The sequence below is a fragment of the Ctenopharyngodon idella genome, chromosome 9, assembly GCF_019924925.1.
Source record: "Ctenopharyngodon idella isolate HZGC_01 chromosome 9, HZGC01, whole genome shotgun sequence".
Taxonomy (NCBI): Eukaryota; Metazoa; Chordata; class Actinopteri; order Cypriniformes; family Xenocyprididae; genus Ctenopharyngodon; species Ctenopharyngodon idella.
Genome location: NC_067228.1, coordinates 34,117,588 through 34,135,076, shown reverse-complemented (window position 1 = coordinate 34,135,076; position 17,489 = coordinate 34,117,588). Strand labels below are relative to the sequence as shown.

At 37.5% G+C, this 17,489-nt stretch overlaps 1 protein-coding gene across 10 annotated transcripts in view; it reads left to right on the top strand.

The window, feature by feature from the left end:
* The window catches only part of dip2a (disco-interacting protein 2 homolog A), a 152,176-nt gene that overhangs the window by 118,373 nt on the left and 16,314 nt on the right, over nt 1–17,489 (top strand). For 9 of the 10 annotated variants that reach the window (XM_051906673.1, XM_051906671.1, XM_051906672.1 and 6 more), the window contains 18 exons: nt 1,610–1,729; nt 5,762–5,959; nt 6,964–7,055; nt 8,864–8,974; nt 9,522–9,645; nt 9,718–9,827; nt 10,577–10,679; nt 11,049–11,113; nt 11,266–11,359; nt 12,739–12,858; nt 12,954–13,068; nt 14,180–14,319; nt 14,487–14,623; nt 15,699–15,779; nt 15,884–16,011; nt 16,285–16,399; nt 16,590–16,797; nt 16,876–16,976. In XM_051906673.1, coding sequence (XP_051762633.1) covers nt 1,610–1,729; nt 5,762–5,959; nt 6,964–7,055; nt 8,864–8,974; nt 9,522–9,645; nt 9,718–9,827; nt 10,577–10,679; nt 11,049–11,113; nt 11,266–11,359; nt 12,739–12,858; nt 12,954–13,068; nt 14,180–14,319; nt 14,487–14,623; nt 15,699–15,779; nt 15,884–16,011; nt 16,285–16,399; nt 16,590–16,797; nt 16,876–16,976 — 2,162 coding nt within the window. Of the gene's footprint in view, nt 1–1,609; nt 1,730–5,761; nt 5,960–6,963; nt 7,056–8,863; nt 8,975–9,521; nt 9,646–9,717; nt 9,828–10,576; nt 10,680–11,048; nt 11,114–11,265; nt 11,360–12,738; nt 12,859–12,953; nt 13,069–14,179; nt 14,320–14,486; nt 14,624–15,698; nt 15,780–15,883; nt 16,016–16,284; nt 16,400–16,589; nt 16,798–16,875; nt 16,977–17,489 lie in introns of those variants that run through there. The other variant, XM_051906676.1, reaches the window with a different exon arrangement.

Here is a 17,489-nt window from a genome sequence, read left to right as displayed (position 1 = left end):
TAAGCACACTTGTCTTTTTTTTCATTAATATTATGTAATCTGCAAGTACAATTCAATTCTTTTTCACAAGGGAAAGCTCGTGTTTAAGTAAATGATGAGATAATTTGGTTGTTTGTCAAATGGTTCTGGCATTTGGCATCTAAGTTATATTATGCTCTGTGCTTTTTGACAGTGTGTTGGACCACATTTGACTGTTTTCTTTATATGAAATGTACTCTACATAACTCTACATTAATAACCTTTTAGTACTCTTTAAATGATTGTGGCCATAAAATGGTAATGGCACTTATACCATGGTACTCTGATATAATTATCATCGCAGGCCTATAGATTGAATACCTTCATTACATAGTGCTTCAAAGAATACCACAGTGTTACCATGGTATAATGTATGTTAAAACATGGTATTATCATACCATCATGTCGAAAAGTAGTATATTTTGATACTTATTTGATGGTGAATACAAGCATGTAAATGGCAGATTAGTCACAGTATCATAGTGTGTGATTACTGTGTTTAATAATGGGTTAATATGGCTTAAGGACATTTATGAGGCACAATAACAGTAGTCATGTAGAGATTATGCTCACTTGAGAGGAATTATTCTTTAACTAAATAGCAGGAAGGTTGTGTGTTTGGGGAGGTGTTACAGTAATTGGCCTCAGCGGGTCCTGCAGTGAATTGTGGGTACTTGAGCACAGTCTCAGAGTGCAAGAGTGAGTGAGACACAGACAGACAGCGGCTGAGGCTCAGGTGTCTCATGACAATAAAACGTCAGAGAGCGTCTCAGTCATACATATATACATGACACATCCATCTCTCTGTGGAATCACAGCCAGACGTTTATCAGAGAAATGAAAGGGTGGATTCATCATGTGAAGATGATGTTTTGTTTTCATGTATGGTTCTGTTCTCTTCTCTCAGTCGTGTGAAAGCCTGTGTTTACCTGGACAGAGACATTCGATGGGTGATTCTGTTCTAATTGTTATAAATCAGCTGAGATGTTCCTCAAACCTTTGAGATTTCTTCTCAAAGGTTTCTTCTAGAGGACTTTATTTATATTTACAATTTCCCCAATTTTTTAATTGTATTTTTTATTTAATTGGGAGATTGCTCAGACATGGTTTGCAACGCTTACTAGAATCACCCTGGTGCTCTTGTGATATTGTTTAACATGTATTAACTTATTCATTGCGTCTTTTGTCCCTGTGTTTCATGTGAATGGACTTTAATCTATGTAAACTGTAATAATCCTAAAGCCCGCGTGAAGCACATATTGAAAGCTCAGACGGACTCTTTGAGCAGAAAGCTCATGAATGGCTGATGAGATGGGTAGCCGGGCAGCGGCTTGTTGCTAGGCAGTGCGAGTCCAGCTGCCTCAATCAGAGTCGAGCAGTCTCTGATGCGCTGGGTCAGGTGTCTCGACTGAGCGCGCTCAGTACCATCTCAACCAACCCCATGGGCATACAGCCTTACACTGACTGACAGGCTGTTGTGTGAAACTGTCCTCAGCGTCCTTTCACAGTGACCTTTCCCTGCTTTTTTATCTCATCTTCTCCATCTCTTTCTCTTTGTCCCGTCTTCTCCTGACACTATCTCTGTCTAAAGGCGTTCCAGTCAACAGTCGAGTGTCCTCCAAGATTCAGCAGCTCCTAAATACACTGAAAAGGCCAAAGAGACCCCCTTTACGAGAGTTCTTTGTTGATGATTTCGAGGAACTTTTGGACGGTAGGTTCATAACATTTAGAAATATCTAGTTCAGTCATGAAACTCTAGATGCCGCAGGCTGATAGGCCCTTTACATGCAATCTGCTAACATTCACATCATTACCACATGGCACAAGCTGATTGGCCTCTGCTGATCCTGCAGCCAATGAGATTGCTTGCTCAACATTCAAATAGTCTGGTTCAGTGTTTGCTGTAAGCTGGTCCTGCAGCGCTATCAGAGTTCCTCTGAACCCCTCCACCTCCCCAGCTCCACCTGCCTAAATCTGCTACAGGATTTATGTGTGACTATTTATGCAGCAGGAGCTGAAATTTTAAAAATGTGATGATACCAGCATTTACCCCTAGCTGTTGAGCGGATTCGTAAACACCTCTGATTGGCCATTGTGTTCACGCGCTCAACAGAAATGTCTATGATTGGCTACAATGATCAATACTTTGAAAACATGTTGTAAACAGACATCTTTGATGCTCTTCACCAAAAGCTTACATAGATACACACAGGAGCGTTTGAAAGCAGGCGTCGGTCAGTGAATCCCTAATATATCAGCTGATAGATGCCTGCTTTCAGATGCTCCTGTGTGTATCTGTGTAAGCGCTTGGTGAAGAGCATCAAAGATGTCTGTTTACAACGTGTTTTCGAAGCGTTGATCATTGTAGCCAATCACAGACATTTCTGTTGAGTGCGTGAACACAATGGCCAATCAGAGGTGGTTAAGAATCCTCTCAACCGCGCTCAAAATGCTAGAGGAAATGCTGCTTTCATCACCGAAGTCTGTACTTTTGACAGCCCTAACAGCAGCATATCTTACATGCTCACAGCAGTGTGTCTGTGTCACCATACTTGATTTGCAGCCACATAGAATTGTGCTAAAAACTGCTCACAACACCTTAGTACCTGCTTAAGAATACCCTAGTAACTGACCTAGCATTGTGATACCGAGGTTTAAATGACCAGTCACCAACACTTACATGTTCTTCAGAGAACGTAAAAATCTTTTTTTAGTATTCTGGGGAGCCTTTATAACTCGAGCCGTGTGTCGTGCTCAAGCCCTCTATCACAGAACGCAGGCCAATTATATTTACTTTCATCTCACACATGGATTATATGAAAATATGAACTTGTGAATTGGCATTTACACTTGATTGAATTCAATAGGCATCTCTGAAATCCTTGCTCATAGCCTTTTGTGATTTAGCCCCCAAAAAATGCTTTCAAAAAGAAGCTACTGACCCAGGAGACAGGAAAATGACAAACAATACATCTGAATAAGGCAGCCATGTTAAGGGTAAAGGTTATTTCTGATGTGTGTGTGTCACTGTGAGGGGATGTATTCATCTGGAAAAGCTTCATGATTTTCTTGTTTAGCACCAACAGCGTCTGTTTTATTATCGGACAGGTTCAGTCACACTTACTTTATTCTCCTCCTTGATATACTGTAAATCAGTGTTTCTCCTCAGACATCTGTGGTTCTGTCCTATGGAGCATCATAGAGTAGAATTATATAAGTTTATTACAAAACATTCACATATACACTACAGTTCGGAATCGGTAAGATTTTTTATGTTTTTAAAAGAAGTTTCATCTGCTCACCAAGGCTGCTTTTATTTAATTAAAAATACAGTAAAAACAGTAATATTGTGAAATATTATTACAATTTAAAATAACTGTTTTCTGTTTGAATATATTTTATAAAGTAATTTATTCCTGTGATGCAAAGCTAAATTTTCAGCATCATTACTCCAGTCTTCAGTGTCACATGATCCTTCAGACATCATTCTAATATGATTAGATGCTCAAGAAACATTTATGATTATTATTAATGTTGAAAACAGTTGTGTACTTTTTTTTCAGGATTCCTTGATAAATAGAAAGTTCAAAAGAACCGCATTTATCTGAAATACAAAGCTTTTGTAACATTATACACTACCGTTCAAAAGTTTGGGGTCAGTAAGAATTTTTATTTTTATTTTTTTGAAAAGAAATTAAAGAAATTAATACTTTTATTCAGCAAGGATGCATTAAATCGATCAAAAGTGACAGTAAAGACATTTATAATGTTACAAAAGATTATATTTCAAATAAATGCTGTTCTTTTGAACTTTATATTCATCAAAGAATCCTGAACAAAATATATTGTACACAAATATTTTGTACAATTGTACACAATAAATGTTTCTTGAGCAGCAGATCATCATATTAGAATGACTTCTGAAGGATCATGTGACACTGAAGACTGGAGTAATGATGCTGAAAATTCAGCTTTGATCACAGGAACAAATGACATTTTACTATATACTAAAAAAAACAGCTATTTTAAAGGCAGAGAGATAGATGCTATTTATACTTAGTTCAAATAGTGGCAGATACTATTTGCACATCAGTGTATTGTAGTACATTATAAAACAGTATACAATAATAACAGTATATTCAGTGTCTATGATTTTATTTATTAAAATCATAAATTGATGCTGCCTTACTTGTCCCTGTACCTAAAGCCCATCCCTACACCGACCCCTCACCCTACCCGATAAACATTGTATTCCCACTATTAAATACATACTGTATATAGGCACTTTATATCCACTTTCCAAACACTTTCTTAATTTTTATTTACAATAAACACCTCTCCGAGAGTCAGTGTGTAAATAGCCTCTGCCAACAATGCTAAAGTCAATTTCTCAGAAAATGAATGGGATTTTTATTACATGCTAAATAAACACTCTGTGTACAGTACCTACACATTAAAAAAAAAAAGACCTGAACTTTTGTACAGGGTTTTTTTTTTTTTTTTTTTTTTTTTTAGCTTACTTATCCATATGACCAGATTGTAGTGTGCAGTATGTAGTACTCAATTTATTCAGCCTTTTCTGTGGTCAGTCTCTAGTACAGTGGTCTGCAAACTATTTGAGGGTTATTATAGTTGTTTAAAATGTTTGAGAATGCATCAATCTCACCTCCCCCTTTGTTCACTTGTTCAGCCCTTTCTTACACATACTGAGAAATACTCTTTCATATTCTCTAGAAGCAGCATCTTCTCTTTATATTCTCTCTCTCTTTCTCTCTGTCTATCTGTTTTTCTTTCTCTTTCTGTTCCAGACACACGAAATCAATCAAATCTATTTAAAGCCGTGTCACATCTCATCTTTAGGACACATAAGTCACCCTGAGATGGATCAGTGTTTAGTGACATTTAAAATTACTCTCACACATAAACTCTATTAGTGAGCGACATACAGTATAAGGCAGAATCCATAATGAAACCTTATAAAAGACTGATTCTGAACGCTCTATATAAACAGGAGACTCAACATGTTAGTGATTTCGATAGATTTTGACATCAGTGTGTTGCTCTAATAAAGTATACAATACAATAATAAAATACATATAGGAGAAAATTAGTGATTTTTATTTATACTGACTGAACTATATGAGAAGTATTGATTAGTATGCATTTATTTATAATTGGCATTCTAGCTTTGTTCACCATCTTGTATTTATTTTTCACTGAGCATGTTGCAGTGCATCTATCTCTACCTCTCTACCTCCATCCTCATCCTATTTCTCTCCCTCCCCTCTTGGGATACATATAGCCTCATATAGCCAGGCTTTTGACTAAGTCTTCTGATCCACATTGCAGCTCATTCTGGCCAAGCTCAGTGTGCTCTGATTGGTCGACTGGAGCAGCGTGTTGTGATTGGTCAAGCGCTTTGAATGTGTTGGGAAAATGTCCCGCCCCTTACCATAACCACCAGTTTCAACACACTACTGACTAACTCAACCAGGCTCCGCCCCTTTATTCTGAATGATTTAAATGAGGAATATTGTGACGTGTTCATTCCCAGAAGAAAACTTAAGACTACCTTTTTCATGCTCAAACAGCAACATTACACACTAAAGAAAGATGAACATGGAAAAGGGCACGTTATCTAAATAAATTAATAATTTGATTATTTGCATAAAGCAAACCACATAGGGTGAGGTATTAGCTTTACATTAGTCACTATACGCTTTGTCGTATTTGTCCCCTACAGTCCAGCATCCAGACCCGAACCAGCCCAAACCTGAGGGGGGTGAGATGAGAGCCCTGAATGGGGAGCCGCTAGGTGTGGTCACTAACTGGCCTCCATCATTACTGGCCTCTTTACAGCGCTGGGGGACCACACATCCCAAGAGCCCCTGCCTCACAGCACTGGACAACGCCGGCAAACCCGTCTACACACTGACATACGGTACAGATGAGGAACTTCCCATTGAACTGAATGCAACGGTTTACATACTTAAGAGAGGTTTCACAAACAATTTACAGACGATTCGGCTCGTCTTTCTTGAACTAGACTCATTTGTAATGAATTTTTTGTTCATGTTCAAAATCTGGCTAATATACCCTTGTGAAAAAGAAGTGCGCTCAATTGTATTAAATTTCAAAGTGTACTTCAGATCTTAAATGTATATTTTTTCATTTGCAATTGTACTTGCAGATAATGAAATAAAAGGCCACTTGAGTGCACTTAGAGCACACTTTCTTAACACTCTTTTAAAAAGTTCACTTTGTAATGTCAAATTAAAAGTTTTATTTTAAAGTACATCGTAAATTATTATGCTTGAATAATCTTTTGTCTTGCTTTAAAGAAGTACACTTATTTTGATGTGTTGACTAACATACTGAAGCACATGGAAAGTACTTTTAACTGTAGTGTGTTATTCAATATTACATGTAAAGTTAACTTATTTTAAAAGTAAATTGAAACTACATCATTACAAATGTGTAATCACTAATATATTCAATACAAGTTTCAGTAGAAATGACATTAAAGTATATTTTAGTTTACCATAAATGTCTGTCAGTTCATTCAGCAGTAATTTTAACCATATTTCAAAGACAATAGAAGTAATTATGAAATTACATTTAAAGATATACTTAAGTCTTACTTAAGAGGGTCAAAAAACACGCTAAAGTTCAGCGGAATGCATTTAATGTAAGTTTAAACTACAATACATTTAATTTAATCGCAATTAAGTGTCTGAAAATATTGCATTGAGATCCCACTTAAGTATATTAATTATTTCCATTATAAGTACTCTTTTCAAAAGTATGCTAAAGTGTACTTCTGTTTCACGAGGGTAATCCTGTATATTTGGCTTGTTTATTCTGGTAATGATGAATGAACTCTTATTGCTAAGTGAACAGACAGTGCAGGTTTGAATGTTTGTGTGTATAATTATGTTTTCATAGGGAAGTTGTGGACGCGGAGTCAGAAACTTGCGTATACGCTGCTGAACAAACTGAGCACCAGGAATGAACCACTGCTGCGGCCTGGAGACCGAGTGAGTGTGCTTATCATGCACGATCACCCTCCTTTACACCTCACATTAACTTTCTATCTTGGTTTAACCAGTTACAAGCGGACAGTGCTATGTAACGGTTAGATTCTGTTATGTTGTCTTTTATTTTGAAATTCTCTTCCATTTCCTTTGGCTTTGAGGACTGTCTACTCACCCAACACACAGTCAGTGCAGCAGAACAAGGTTTTTAAATGGTTGTACTGTGAAGCATGATTTCATTCCCATTCTCCCTCTCTCAAAAACATAGCATGTTACCAAGATATCATGTTCAAGCTAATCAAACAAACGTTTTCTAACTACTTAGGTAAGCTAGTAGGCTAAGACGTTAGCTTGCTAGTTAGATATGTTTAGTTTTACCATTTTTAATTTTAATAATAACATAATATGTAATTTAAATGAAACATTTTCATGTCTGAGACTAAATAATTCTGACTGAAACCTCACATCTCAGTCAGCACATTTTGGAGCAGCAGTGAACCAACGGTTTGAGCTTTATCAACATGCAGTGACGCAGTGTTGTTATTGTTAAAGCTGCAATATGTAAGATTTTTACAGTAAAATATCCAAAAACCACTAGGCCAGTGTTATATATTTTGTTCACTTGAGTACTTACAATATCCCAAATGTTTGCAACTATTTGTAAATCGTGAGAGAATTGCAATTTTAACCAAGGCTCCGGGACGTGTGAGGAGTCGCCTGTCAATTGCGTCATACCCGCGTTAACCCTCGGTTTCCCTCAGCATTTGATATGATATTCTTTTCTACCGGCCGCTGAGGTGAAGACCACATGTCGCAAGATTCCGCGCTCAAACTTGCCGTCATCAAGCTACGCATTTGTTTTGAATAGGCCTCTAGCGGACAGAAAATATTACATATTGCACCTTTAACTAAAACTATTAAAAATGTATTTTGAAATAAAATAAAATATTAATATTAGATTTGTAAAAAACTTGATGAAAACTTAAACAAGAAATGTTGATTTGCAACTACTGTAACTAAACTGACCAAAACTAAAACTGAAATAAAAATAAATTAAAGCTAAATAGAAATATTAAATAATAATAATAATAAATGACAAAAGCACACAATAAAATTACAAAAAAAACATTCAACTGAAAATGTAAAAATAAAAGTTAATTTATAATAAATATTATAATACACTCTAAGAAATGCTGGGTTAAAAACAACCCAAGTTGGGTTGAAAATGGACAAACCCAGCGGTTGGGTTAAATGTTTAACTCAAGCTTCTGGGTAGTTTTATTTAACTCAACTATTGTTTAAAAATTACTGTATTGCTTGCTTAAAATGAACCCAAAATATGTTGCAAATTAACTTTTATTAATATGTTTAATAAATGAACATTTATTAAGAAGTTTAATGAATAATAATGAAACAATAAACATTTATTAAATTACTTATTAATAAATAAATAAATAAATAGCCTCTAGTAATTATGTGTCTGATTTTTAATTTCCAACCTATTTTGGGTTCATTTTCAGCCAGCCATATAGTCATTTTTAAACAATAGTTGGGTTAAATAAAACTATCCAGCAGGTTGGGCAAACGTTTAACCCAAACGCTGGGTTAAAACAACCCAATCACTGGGTTTTCAGCATTTTTTAGAGTGTAGTATATAAATAATACTAGAATAACACTTAGTGACACACCCAAGTGTTGGATGTTACGGGCCAGAAGAAAAGACTTGATACAAATACAAGTATCAGTAAACAACATTAACACAAGTGGTTTAATGCAGTTAACCCATAAATCTATTGTGTCTGTCTCCACAGGTTGCACTTGTGTTCCCCAACAATGATCCGGTCATGTTCATGGTGGCGTTTTATGGATGCCTGCTGGCAGAGCTGGTGCCTGTGCCCATAGAGGTGCCACTCACTCGAAAGGTGCTAATCAGCACTACACCAGCGCACAGACAACACTGTCACTAGAGCCCCCTGCAGGATAATACACCATATGACACCCTGATGTCCTCATATCACTCTCTTTACTATACTTAAAAACCAGCATTTCATTTCCAAAGCTGGAAACGCTGGGCTTTTGTATTGTATGAGCATAAAAAAAAAACACACTGCTATTCAAAAGATAAGTGCTGTTGTCTTTTTATCGACCTCAGTGATTTGAGTATACTGATGATTAAAGATGCATCGGTACTGTGTGAGCATGCATGAATAACCAGTCACTCAGACCTAGAGTTGCCTCTTCTGTAAATGAGCTGACTGTCTCCTGTCTGGAGATTTCGTGAGCTGCTTTGAAGCGTGTTTGCTTTGAATAATAGAGCTGATGTTCCTGATGGAGACTGCTAATGCTTTCAAATGAAGGGCACAATAACACACCTCCATCTCTTAGTGCTGTGTTGTTGATGAAGGACAGAGAGGGAGAGAGTGGACTGCAGAGCTGTTCTATTGATCACTGTCTCTCGTCCCTCATCAGGATGCAGGCAGTCAGCAGGTGGGCTTTCTGTTGGGCAGCTGTGGGGTCACTCTGGCCCTGACCACTGATGCCTGTCAGAAGGGTCTGCCCAAAGCACAGACCGGAGAAGTTGTCACTTTTAAAGGTGGGTTATTTGTCTTTATTTAATGGAGCTGTTTCTTAGCCTCAGGTATGACGTGTGTGTATGTTTTTACAGGCTGGCCACGACTGCTGTGGTTTGTTACTGATGGAAAGCATGTTGTGAAGCCTCCTAAAGACTGGCATCCTCCACTGAGAGACGCTAGCAATGAGATCGCATACATAGAGGTCAGAAGCACATCTATCTATCTATCTATCTGTCTGTCTGTCTGTCTGTCTGTCTATCATGTCTGTCTGTCTTTCTGTCTGTCTATCATGTCTGTCTATCTATCTGTCTATCATGTCTATCTGTCTGTCTGTCTATCTATCTATCTGTCTATCTATTTGTCTGTCTGTCTATCTATCTATCTATCTATCTATCTATCTATCTATCATGTCTGTCTGTCTGTCTATCTGTCTGTCTGTCTATCTGTCTGTCTATCTATCTATCTATCTATCTATCTATCTATCTATCTATCTATCTATCTATCTATCTATCTATCTATCTATCATGTCTGTCTGTCTATCTGTCTGTCTGTCTGTCTATCTATATATCTATCTATCATGTCTGTCTGTCTGTCTATCTATCATGTCTATCTGTCTGTCTGTCTATCTATCATGTCTGTCTGTCTGTCTATCTATCTATCTATCTATCTATCTATCTATCTATCTATCATGTCTGTCTGTCTATCTGTCTGTCTATCTATCTATCTATCTATCTATCTATCTATCTATCTATCTATCTATCTATCATGTCTGTCTGTCTGTCTGTCTATCTATCTATCTATCTATCTATCTATCTATCTATCTATCTATCTATCTGTCTCTCTGTCTGTCTGTCTATCTATCTATCTGTCTGTCTATCTCTCTATCTCTCTGTCTATCTGTCTGTCTGTCTATCTGTCCGTCTGACAGTATGTCTCTCTTTCTGTACACAGTATAAGACCAGTAAAGAGGGCAGTACCATGGGCATCACCGTGTCTCACTCGGCTATGTTGTCTCACAGTCATGCGCTCACACAGGCCTGTGGCTACACAGAGGGTGAGTGTGTGCGACTTACACACATCACACACACACACACACACACACACACACCGGCTCTTCTGAGACCGGCACTGCAGGTCTAGCGTGTCCCACTTCCACTCTCTAAATAACTGCTCAGAAACCCTTAACAATCCACACAGAACAGATACCGCAGTAAACACACTGCTATCCTATTCTCTGCCTCTATATACACCTTTAAAACTTGATTTTATTATAAATGTAACTGTTATCAGGGGTTAAAGATTCTTTAGATTTGATTTATGATGTTTTACTTGCTGCTGTCACGTAGGTAGCAGCATTTCTTATAAATGCTTTTTGCATTATATACCTCAAAATGTTTTCTGTTATTTTTACTCACTTATATAGGTGAGATTATAACAAATGTCTTGGACTTCAAACGAGACGCTGGTCTGTGGCACGGGGTCCTCACGGTGAGTCCTCAGAAACAGACACACTTGTGTTGTTCATTCACGTACACTCACACACATGGATAAGGAGTTAGATCCCCTCACACTCATCCAGCTTTCTCTTGCTTTCCCAACCTGTGTCCTTGGCAACGGCTGTCATGGTGATGTGCGTTCAGAGTGTGATGAACCGAATGCACGTGATCAGCATTCCCTACTCTCTGATGAAGGTCAACCCTCTCTCCTGGATACAGAAAGTCCACACCTATAAAGGTGAGTGTCCTGCCTACAGCCAGACCGCCTGTGTGTGTGTCATGAGCTTTTAACATAGAGCTATGGCCACATAACATGTGGATGAACCAAATCAACTGATGATGGTAAAATGTAGTTGCTGAACTAAAATTAGTACCTTGGAATAAATAAACATCTTCATTTCTTTCATTGCCTTTGGTCATGCTCTTGTATGGACAGTAAAGACTTTTATAATGTTTCAAAAGACTTCTAGTCGAAATAAATTCTATTGAACTTTCTAATGGCTGCTGAAAATTCAGCTTTGCCATCACAGGAAAAAAGTACATTAGAAAATATATGAACATATACTCTAAAAAAATGCTGGGTTAAAAACAACCCAAGTTGGCTTTAAAATGGACAAACCCAGCGATTGGCTTAAATGTTTGCCCAACATGCTGGGTAGTTTTATTTAACTCAACTATTGTTTAAAAATTACTATATGGCTGGATTAAAATGAACCCAAAAATCAGACACGTAATTACTAGAGGCAACAATAATAATCAAAAGGTGAACATTTATTAATAAGAAATGTAATAAATGTTTATTGTTTAATTATTATTCATTAAAACTTAATAATAAATGTTCATTTATTAAACATTAATAAATGTTAATTTTCAACATACTTTGGGTTCATTTTAAGCAAGAAATACAGTAATTGTTAAAATAATAGTTAAATAAAACTACCCAGCAGTTTGGGCAAACATTTAACCCAACCGCTTAGAGTGTAGAAAACAAATGTTAAGTGTAGAAAACACACTATTACCTTTTTAATGTATTTTTGATCAAATAAATGCAATACGCATAAGAGACTAAGAATTTTTTGAAAAACTCTTACCGTCCTCAAACTTTTGGACTGTAGTGTATATTTCTTCAAATTATTTCTCCATATTATCTGTATCATGATGATTCATTCATAATATTTAGAAAGACTCACTTTTGCAACCTACAGGTGTATTTATGTAACTACAGAAAGAGGGGTGTGTGAACTTTTCACTGCAAAAATCTTATTTTAAACATACTTTCTAAGATAAATTTAGATTTTCTGAAAACAGAGCATTGTGGAGAAAAGTTGTCAATTTTGCACGAAAGCCTTTCAAAAATGAAAAGCATTTAACAAGATTGTTGCAGATTTTGCACTCTGACATGTAATTTTAAGTTTAATAGTTAGTCCCTATATACACAGTATCCTCTAAACACTTATTTCTCACCACAGCTGTTATTATTTTAGCTGTTGAAATGCTGTCCCATCAGCATCCATGAGCACAACTATCTATTTAGACCATAACATCTAATTGAATTTAGACCGTAACCGCTGATTGAATGCTGTGTGACTGTTTACTTGTTCTCTGCTTTTTACCCAGCGCGTGTAGCAGTGGTTAAATCCAGGGACATGCACTGGTCACTTTTAGCCCAGCGGGATCAGAGAGACATCAGTCTCAGTTCCCTCCGCATGCTCATTGTTGCTGACGGAGCCAATCCCTGTGAGTACAGACTTTTAGACATACTTCTTAATAGAATGAACACATCCTGGACTGTCACCGGGTCGTCTAAATTCATTGTGTATGTCGAAATGCAGGGTCTATTTCGTCCTGCGATGCCTTCCTCAACGTCTTTCAGGCCCGTGGACTGCGGCCAGAGGTGATCTGCCCATGTGCAAGTTCCTCCGAGGCCATGACCGTCGCCATCCGCAGGTACACTGACGACATTACAGCATCTTAAACAAGACTTAGCCATTACTATTGTAGTGCATGTATACTGCACCATATACACAGAACACGGCTTACTAGTTTACTTCACCTTATGAAAAATGATCGTAATTTTGATGGTGGAAGACTGTGCTTCTGCTACGGGAATGCTACGGGAAGTTTAGTTTTTCGTAAATCGACATTCCCAGAATTCCTTGTGTGACACTTCACATTTGATGGTTTTCACTGACATAACTTTGTTCTTAGTTTTATTTTCTTATCATTCACTGTATGTGCATCTTATGTAGTAAAATGAATATTTTTTGCATTATTTTAGTGTCATGTGTGTTCCGTGATGGTGTTTTGTGTTTGTGTGCATGACACTGTGCACCTTTCTATATATTAGTATTTATCTCAGCTTGTGGAAAAACTACTTGTCATGACCTTTGATTCTACTGTACATGTGATTTTCTTATTACCATTTCTTATTACCACCTGTGTATTTTGGTTGTCAGTGTATTATAAAGGTGCAAAACAGATTTTAGTACTTCAGTAAGTTGACATTAACATTATACCATGGTCTGCTTGAATACTCAATTCTGATTGGCTGGAAGGTGAGCATTAAAATCGTTTGCTGCACGGTCAGTTCCAGTCAGTTAAATCACTGTTCTACATTAATGTGCTCCTTTCATTGAAATATACATACAGAGAGAGATTTCGGAGACACACAGAAACATTCAGAAGCACAAAAACTTGTTATCAATGCTATGCCATGACCTTTATTAATAAAATAGCTTTGCTACTGAATCGCTGCATTATATTTCTCAGCAACGAGGGGGTAACATCGCTGGATTTTGACATTTTTGAAATTCGGAAATGAAAGTAGTCATTTGCATTTTGCATTTGAATTTGCATACGGCATTATGCTCAAGGTTGCCAGGTATGCGTAACAAAACTTTCCCAATGGCCAATCAAAAATAGCCCAAAAGTAGCCCAATAACCAGGAAAACGGCAACCCTGAGTAAAACGTCAACCCCAATGACCTTGGCAACCCTGAGTATGCTATTCCATACACAAGCCAAATTCATCTTGAATGTGTTTATGTGTGTGTGTTCAGGCCTCCAGAGATGGGCGTTCCTCCTCCGGGTAAGGCGGTGCTGTCCATGAGCGGTCTGAGTTACGGGGTGATCCGAGTCGACACAGAGGAGAAGCTCTCCGTTCTCACTGTCCAGGATGTAGGACAGGTCATGCCTGGAGGTGAGACCTGCTTTACTCTCACTGATAGACTGGTAAATAGATTTGAATAGAGTGATGGATCTTTGAGTGGATGGATGTAGATAAATTCTTTACTTTTATGTCTCGTTATGTTTAACGTTCTACTGTTTTGAATCTTAAATCCCTCTAACTGATGTATGTCTGTGTAGCGCTGGTGTGTGTGATTCGCCTGGAGGGCACGCCATATCTGTGTCGAATGGATGAGGTGGGAGAAATCTGCGTGAGCTCCAGCAGTACAGGAATCTCCTACTATGGTCTGCCAGGAATGACAAAGAATGTCTTTGAGGTGAGAGTGGAGAAACAAAAGCTCCAAGGGTTTTAAACATCTAGTGTTGGCCTTAAAATTACAATCAATAGTGGTAGATATGGCTGAACGATTTGGGGGGGATAAAACAAACAAACAAACTTTATGTATTTCAAATGCATATAAAATGTCCATGGAATTGGGTTGCACAAACTAATAAAAGGGTACAAAAAGGAATGATTTCTGTAATAGTACTAATAAACTGAATGTATTTTAAATACACAACCAGTTTTATATATTTATCATTAATAATTCCAATTTCTTTTAATCCCATACATTTTAACTAACTGAATATTCCACAGAGCTCTTTAAAAGAGCTTCTCATTACAATTATGTGAAGATGATTGACACATATTGCTTTCCCAAATGCACATTATAAGCGACTCAAACTCAGAGCAGATGCAGAGATGAGTTCATGTGGAGCAGCATTTACTGTCAACCGAGATGCTGAAAACAGCAGATCATGAGCTGCTCGCAGGTAAAGGAACACAATGCCGCACTTCGCTCTGAAACACGCGTCGCGTATATTTATTTAATTAAATCACAGCCTTTGAGATTTGATAATCGTACTAAGCCATAATGCCATTTCAGTTTTATTTCCATTAAACGTGGTTGGGATTTTGGTTAACTTCAGTGACTCTCTGTCAAAAAGATTAATTCTGATTCATTCAGTGACCCTTTCTGCAAGTTACATTAATACACCAGTCGGTCTTCATGAGTGAGTCATTGAATCATTCACTCGTTAAAAACTTTCATTTATGACTGAATTCTTCTTATTATTGTACTTTATTGAAATTTTCAAGCCTATAAATCTACTAAGTGAATCTAGAAAGACTGTTTAACCATCATAAGCATTTTCCCCACAACAGAACACATCAATTATATTATTTTGTCAGATGCTGGCACAACTTTATTAAAGCTATAGAAAAAAAAGCAACATTTATAGTGAGTTCATAGTTTGTGACAAGTTAAATAAAAGGTGAAAAAGAAGAAGAATTTTAAAAAGACCTAAAAATAAGTAATTAAATAAGTTTGTTATTGTTCTGTTTACTTTCAGACCATACCAGTGACATCATCAGGCGCTCCCATCAGTGACAGACCCTTCACACGCACGTCTCTCCTGGGCTTCATCGGGCCGGTGCGTTCAGATGAATTACACCAAAAGCAGTTTAACTTTTACACGTCTTATAAATCAACATGCAGACTTCATCTTTTTGGTCGGGATTGGTTCTTCTGTTCTAGGATAATCTGGTGTTTGTGGTGGGAAAGATGGATGGACTGATGGTGGTGAGTGGACGGAGACATAACGCAGATGACGTGGTGGCCACAGCTCTGGCGGTGGAGCCCATGAAGTTTGTGTACAGAGGAAGGTAACTCGACTGATCTGGTATTTTGCAATGCAATGTTTTCTGAAACCAACTGCAAACACATCCTGCTATCCAAAAACCCATGATGAATGACAAAACACTGTAGATGTATTATAACTGACAAAACAAATAGCATTTACAAGAAAAACATAAATCTGTGGCAGAAGTTAGTTTGAAATTACAGGCTGGAGAATTAATTTCCTAGCGTTTACTCTTGACTTGAGATGAATATGGATCTCAGCTCAGACTGAAATGTGCATCTTTGTTCTCTGTCAGGATTGCGGTTTTCTCTGTGTCAGTGCTGCACGATGAACGCATTGTTGTGGTGGCGGAACAGAGACCAGACGCTTCAGAGGAGGACAGCTTCCAGTGGATGAGTCGAGTGCTACAGGTGTGCTTGGGTTTTCGTGTTTTAGTCTACATTATACCCATGCTTCTATTTATGTATTTTCATAGTTTTGATAACTTAACTGTTATTCTTACATTTCTAAAATAGTGAGAAATAGTGATAGTGGGTGTGCCCGAAGTTTTTACTCGTAATGTCCACAAAACAACATAGGTATTTTCTGTCTCACTATCAGGCGATCGACAGCATCCATCAGGTAGGAGTGTACTGTCTGGCTCTGGTTCCAGCTAACACACTCCCCAAAGCTCCTCTGGGCGGCATCCACATCTCAGAGACCAAACAGCGCTTCCTGGAGGGAGCCCTGCACCCCTGCAACGTCCTCATGTGCCCTCACACCTGCGTCACCAACCTGCCCAAGCCGAGACAGAAGCAGCCGGGTACAGGTGAGTCCTGCGCGTGTGTGCTGGGGTGCTGGTTTTCTGTCCTGCACATCACATGACCTGCTGTCTCTGCTGTTTCAGAGGTGGGTCCTGCTTCCATGATAGTCGGGAACCTAGTGGCGGGAAAGAGAATTGCACAGGCCTGTGGGAGAGATGTATCACAGCTGGAAGACCATGATCAGGTAAAGTCAACTTCAACCCTGTTTCACTCTCCCGAACCACTGAGGAACACAGAAGTACACTTTAGCATGCTTTTAAAAAGAGTATTTATTGTGGAAATAATATACTTTAAAAGAATATACTTAAGTGTGAACTGAATATAACGTTTTCAGACACTTGATTGCATGTTAATTGAAATTTAATAAAAAATGTATTATAGTTTGAGTGCTTTTTTGACCCAGTTAAGTACATCTTTATATGTAATTTCATAATTACAATAACATTTTGAAATAAGGTTTCATTTGTTAACATTAGTTAACTACATTAGTTAATATGAACTATCAATGAACAATACTTTTAAAGCATTTATTAATCTTAGTTAATGTTAATTAATCAAGATTTATTATATCAGTTAATAATATTTCACTGACCTGAAGTAACATGAACTAACAAAGAGAAAGTTGTATTTTTATTAACTAACATTAACTAAGATTAATAACAAATGCATTGCTCATTGTTAGTTAATGTGGTAACAC